Source organism: Impatiens glandulifera, chromosome 6, assembly GCF_907164915.1.
Source record: "Impatiens glandulifera chromosome 6, dImpGla2.1, whole genome shotgun sequence".
Lineage (NCBI taxonomy): Eukaryota > Viridiplantae > Streptophyta > Magnoliopsida > Ericales > Balsaminaceae > Impatiens > Impatiens glandulifera.
This window is the reverse complement of record NC_061867.1, coordinates 43,065,860-43,071,555: the sequence shown is the minus strand read 5'-3', so window position 1 is coordinate 43,071,555 and position 5,696 is coordinate 43,065,860. Positions and strand designations below refer to the sequence as shown.

The window sequence follows — 5,696 nt, the reverse complement described above, 5'->3', positions numbered from 1 at the left end:
AAATATATTTTATTAATTATTTATATGTATATTGTGAATGAATAAGAAAAAATAAATGAGATAATATGAATTAAAGAAAGAAATGGTGAAGACTTAAGACTGAAAGAAATGGTGAAGACTTAAGACTGAATTAGGAGAAAAGATGAAAAGTAATTATTTTTTTGTAAAGACTAAGATTAATAAAAGAAATGATGAAACTGAAAAAGAAGAAGATATGAAGAATCACTTAGAATATAATAATACATAGAGTTTTATAGAGTTTTAGTTTAAGAAGTAATAAAATATAATAATATGGATTGTGAGCCTTCATATTCATATGGAAAAGAGATGGAAGAAAATGTATTGTTTTAATATTAAATAAATAAATAAAATATAGTATATATTAATAGGCTCGAAAAACTCGATAAGTGATCGAAAAAACATTATATGAGCTCGAGTTCAGCTCGAATATTAAATAAATCAGCTCGGCTCGAAGGTAGTCAAAGTCAAGCTCAAGTCAAACTTTGACCGAACGACTTTATTCATTTGCAGCCATAAACATCGCACAACAATTGTATTATGTTTTTATTCAAAATGCTTAATGTAATAAATAAAATCAATTAAATTAATCGAAATCATTTTTTAACCGACCAAACCGAGCCGACCAATAAATCAAAGTCGATAATTAAGTATTCTTAAATTTTTAAATAAATTTTTAAATAATTAAGTATATGTTAATAATTATACATGTATTAATTTCATTTTTTTGGGTGAGACATGACATTGAATGAACACTAAAATAAATAATAAATGTCTAATATTTTGATATTAATTAATTAACAAATGAATGCTCACCGGCACAAAGTCGGTACACTAAACATGTTCACATATGATTATTGCTTACCACTAGCTGGTCCGTGAGTGATAATATGAATACTCTCTCTTCTGCTTTTCTTTCTGCGTCTTCTGTGCACCCTCGACAAGGTGCTATTATTATCCTCCCTCTCCCTTTCTCTCTCTTCCCATCTTCCTCTCTTTTCCACTCAACCGTCCACCGACGCCCTAGATTCCGGCAGTTTCTAGAGCAAAAGATCTGAAATTTCCTCATCATCGGATGATATTTCGATTCAGATCGATTAATTCGTTCAAATATCTTGCAATGCGGTTACATTTCCGGTTCTAGGTTGTTTAATCAAAGACATTACCCCTCATTTCTGTTCAAAGACGAAAACGAAACTCGTCGTTCTCATTTCGATTCCATTTATTGAGAAATTGATCTGTTAATTGTTGTTTTTCATTGTTAATTGATTTATATAATTGGAATTCAGTCCAAGGTTTCCGCTTTAGTTATTATTGTGGAGAAAGTTGCATGAGGGTGGGTGAGACTCGATATGTGCAAGATAGAGAGAGAATGTGAAGATAGAGAAAGAGGGAGAAGAAAGTGGGCTATGGGTTTGAAGACACTTGGATTAAGCAGGATGGAGAAGTTGAAGAGTTCGATGGTTTCACGTTCACAGATGAAACTTTGGATGATAAGGGCGACAACATCGGTGTTGTTATGGACTTGTTTAGTCCAATTTACAACTTTTGGTGGAATTTGGGGACCTAGAGTTCTTAAAGGCTTACCTTCATGTTTCTCTCAGGATTCATCTGCTTTGGATGTTAAGTTACAGTCTGTAGTTCAGGCAAAGGCGCTTCCTCCTAAGAGTGAGTTAATCTTGCCTGATCATTTTCTATGTTCCTATTTGAATTAGACCTAGTTTTCTTATTGTTTTCTGTCTCTAGGGGTTTACAGGAACAATGGCTACTTGATGGTTTCTTGTAATGGAGGGCTTAATCAAATGAGGGCAGCGGTTAGTTGTTTGTTTAAGCCATCTATTTGGTGTTGTATGTTCATTCCTGTATACTTGACATTGATTAGTCTATTTAACAATTTACAGATTTGTGATATGGTTGCAATTGCAAGATCTCTAAATGTTACACTTATTGTACCAGAGTTAGACAAAACCTCTTTTTGGGCTGATCCTAGGTATGTATGCAAGTTTTTAATTTTTTAAAATTCTTTTAGTTTGTAGATGTGTATAGTTTTGATGAGAATGAAATGATCTTCCATCAATCTGGCAGCGAATTTGGAGACATATTTGACGTTCATCATTTCATTACTTCCTTAAGAGATGAGGTTTTGATACTAAAAGAGATACCTCCAAGACTAAAGAAGAGAGTTGAACTAGAACCGATCTATTCAATGCCACCAATTAGTTGGTCTGATATTTCATACTATCATAATCAGGTGAATGAGTGAATTCATTAATTCAAATTTTGACTGTACATTTTGTTTCTTTGGATTAACATGACATTGGAATCGATGCAGATACTTCCTCTGATACAGAAGCACAAGGTTGTGCATCTGAATAGAACCGATGCCCGCCTTGCGAATAATGGCTTGCCTTTGGAGATTCAGAAGCTTCGTTGCCGAGTTAATTTTGAAGCTCTTAAATTCACACCTCAAATAGAAGATTTGGGAAGGAAGGTGATCAAGCTTCTAAAACAAACTGGTCCTTTCCTAGTTCTTCATCTCCGTTATGAGATGGACATGTTAGCATTCTCTGGTTGTACCCAAGGCTGCAACAATGAAGAAGTAGAGGAGTTAACTAGAATGAGGTGAGTTTATATATTTTGCATCTCAAATTTTGAACAGTACATATTTGGAAACTGGTATTTGTCATCATCTTTTTCACAATCACAATCCCATTGGAATTGGATAAGTAATCTCCCCCCCTCCCCTGTTTGGTATAAGATTCTTGTATAGATCATCAAATAATTTTTTTTGATAATTGTGCATGTTTTCAGATATGCGTATCCATGGTGGAAAGAGAAGATCATAAATTCCGACTTGAAAAGGAGAGATGGGTTGTGTCCTTTGACACCTGAGGAAACTGCCCTTACATTAAAGGCACTAGACATAGATAGAGAAATGCAGATTTATATTGCTGCTGGAGAAATATATGGTGGAGAAAGGAGAATGGCTAGTCTTGCTGCAGCTTTTCCAAAGCTGGTATGTTGTTACATAAAGCTTGAGATCAACTGTTTTTGAGTTTTGTTCTTCATCACCATGGGGGTTGAGTTTTGTTCTTCTTTCACAGGTAAGGAAAGAGACACTCTTGCAGTCCTCGGATCTCATGTTCTTCCAGAATCACTCGTCTCAGATGGCAGCATTAGACTATCTTGTATCCCTTGAGAGTGATATCTTTGTTCCTACTTATGATGGAAACATGGCTAAAGTTGTCGAAGGACATCGCAGGTAAACTCTAATTATGCCTTGATTGAACAACTAAGTGGTTTTATGTAGGTTATTAAAAATTAGCTTATTTGGGTATATATATATTAAAGAAATCTAAGGTCTTTTGGTGAATGATGTGAACGATGACTGTATTGGTAATAGAATATTGAGTTATTTGGAATTAATCACATCAAACGAGTCCTTACATCATTTCATCAGAGTCTTTCTTCCCACTAAGAACGTCCTGATTTAAGTGGGAGCCTACGGTTGTGGGAGGTCGTTCTAGCTTCCTCCAAGAAACAAACCTTGCTATGGTCTTTTTGAAGTATTCTTTAAGAACCCACATCTAACAAGCCCTTACTATTTTGCTTTTGTTATTTGAACTATTTTTAAAAATCCAATTCAATCTAAACAAGACTATGGATACTTCTTCTCATATGTCCCAGTTGGGAACATTTTTTTCTGTTCAGAAACTTATTGGCAGTTTCTCATCTATAATCAAAAAAGTGTATTCAAATAGATTATGTAGATTGATGGAAACAAGCTTGATTTTGTGTAATATGCATGATTGTCAGATATCTAGGGTACAAGAAAACAATATTATTGGAGAGAAAGCTGCTAGTGGAATTGATAGACCAGTATAACAACGGGACAATGAATTGGGAAGAATTCTCATTTGCGGTTAAGAAAGCTCATGCAGGTCGAATGGGTGGACATAGTAGGAGGTTATCAATTCTAGACAGACCAAAGGAAGAGGATTACTTCTACGCAAATCCCTACGAGTGTTTGCAATCATCAAACGAACAAAAACAAAGTATTAGTAGTATCTAAAGATCATTCAATGTTGATGATGTTCTTCTGAAAGCCATTCTGCTACAAAAATGGGTGATTCTACGATATTTGTGACAGTGGAGATCGATCATCACCAATTTAATTCCGAAGATTCATGAGTAAATTAAATGTGTTTTTTATTTTCAGCAATCTTTGATGTAATAATATACAATATGTGTATAGAAGAAAAGGCTACACGGTGTTGAGGTTTTTCATCAACCTCTGTAATGTACACAAAAAAAGTATAGGTTTGAGTTGTATGCAGTTATAAAAGTTTTGGAAGGTTACATTTATTAACATTTCGATGCTACTACATTATCGAAACTAAGGGTTATTCGTCAAATACTCTTATTTATACACTTAATTGGTTGATTATCCAAACCAATTTATACATGTTTGTCAAAAATTTATAATATTTTAGAAAATAATGTAGATTATGATCATGATATATTGTTATGCCTATTGAACTAAAAATTTACATTACATACCAAATGAAGTAGGGTTAGAGTTTCTTAACAAAATATTTTTCAACTAAATTCAATATTCATAACTAACCATACTTTAAATGGATTGTAAGATAAAAATATCTAATAAAATATCATGTCCAAATGGAAATAATCTAATAATTTTATTTTTAAAGTACATAACAAAAATTAAATATGATGTCATTAATTAATTATAAATAATTTATAATCTATATAAAAATGTAATCCTATTTTGTGTGGAATAAAAATTATGTATATAGTAAACTCGAAAAACCCTTATTCAGATTTTTAGTGCTTACAATATATATTGTTTTTTTTTTTAAATTAGTGTAGAAAACCAAAATTTGTTCGAGCTTAAGTAAATTTGTTTAACTTTTTCGATTTGTTTCTTTCTAGACTAAATTCAAGTGTTATTAGTATTTAAATGTTAAGGATTTGACTTTTACTCGTTAAAATGAAGATCATAATTCTATATTAAACAAAATATTAGACTTAAAATATAATGTATAATAAAAGGCTTGACCTACCTCAATGAAAAGCATGTATTGTCTTCTTTGCTGTCAAGAGTACCATATTATTCTGTTTTATTTTTTTATGTTTAAATATATTATCATGGGTTCTTCCACGCCATTAATGATAACAACTGGAGGTTATGGTTAATGAAGTGTCATTTTATTTTTCTTTTCCAATCAATTCAATTCCTTATTTATTTAATTTTTCATAGTGGACAGTTGTGAACTTGTGGGGTATGATTTCTCTATATTATAAAATTATTTCACAACATTTCATAATATCTAATTTAAATATTATTATTTTTATTTTAATCCATTTTCAATTTTAAATTCTACCTTTTTTTTAAATAATTATTTAAAATTCATTAGAATAACTTAATTGATAAAAAACGTGTTTAAAAAATTAAAGGTTACGAGTTTTAATTCTTACCCTAAAAACATTTTATATTTAAACTGGGAAATTATTTATATACTAATTTATTATTTTTTAAATGATTAAAGTTTAAAGATAAGTTAAATGAATTGTAATTGAAAAAAAAAAGGTTGGTTTAGTGTGTTTTCTCCTCTTATAGTTATAGATATTTTTATCCTCTTATTAAAAATTAAGAG

At 31.2% G+C, this 5,696-nt stretch overlaps 1 protein-coding gene across 1 annotated transcript; it reads left to right on the top strand.

Annotated features, from left to right (window-relative positions):
• Nucleotides 1-920: 920 nt before the first annotated feature.
• Nucleotides 921-4,385, top strand: LOC124941395 (rhamnogalacturonan I rhamnosyltransferase 1-like). Its single transcript, XM_047481707.1, has 8 exons — nt 921-1,686; nt 1,765-1,832; nt 1,920-2,008; nt 2,104-2,269; nt 2,351-2,640; nt 2,830-3,034; nt 3,123-3,280; nt 3,835-4,385. Exons 1-8 carry the CDS (start codon nt 1,371-1,373, stop codon nt 4,088-4,090), a joined length of 1,548 nt encoding a protein of 515 aa, XP_047337663.1. The 5' UTR covers nt 921-1,370; the 3' UTR covers nt 4,091-4,385.
• Nucleotides 4,386-5,696: the final 1,311 nt, after the last annotated feature.

Excerpts from the sequence above, each read along its gene's own strand:
- LOC124941395 (XM_047481707.1), top strand. The coding sequence starts at position 1,371 with ATGTGCAAGATAGAGAGAGAATGTGAAGATAGAGAAAGAGGGAGAAGA. Across the intron at positions 2,270-2,350 it reads TTTCATACTATCATAATCAG|ATACTTCCTCTGATACAGAA; the intron begins GTGAATGAGTGA and ends GAATCGATGCAG. Across the intron at positions 3,281-3,834 it reads GTTGTCGAAGGACATCGCAG|ATATCTAGGGTACAAGAAAA; the intron begins GTAAACTCTAAT and ends CATGATTGTCAG.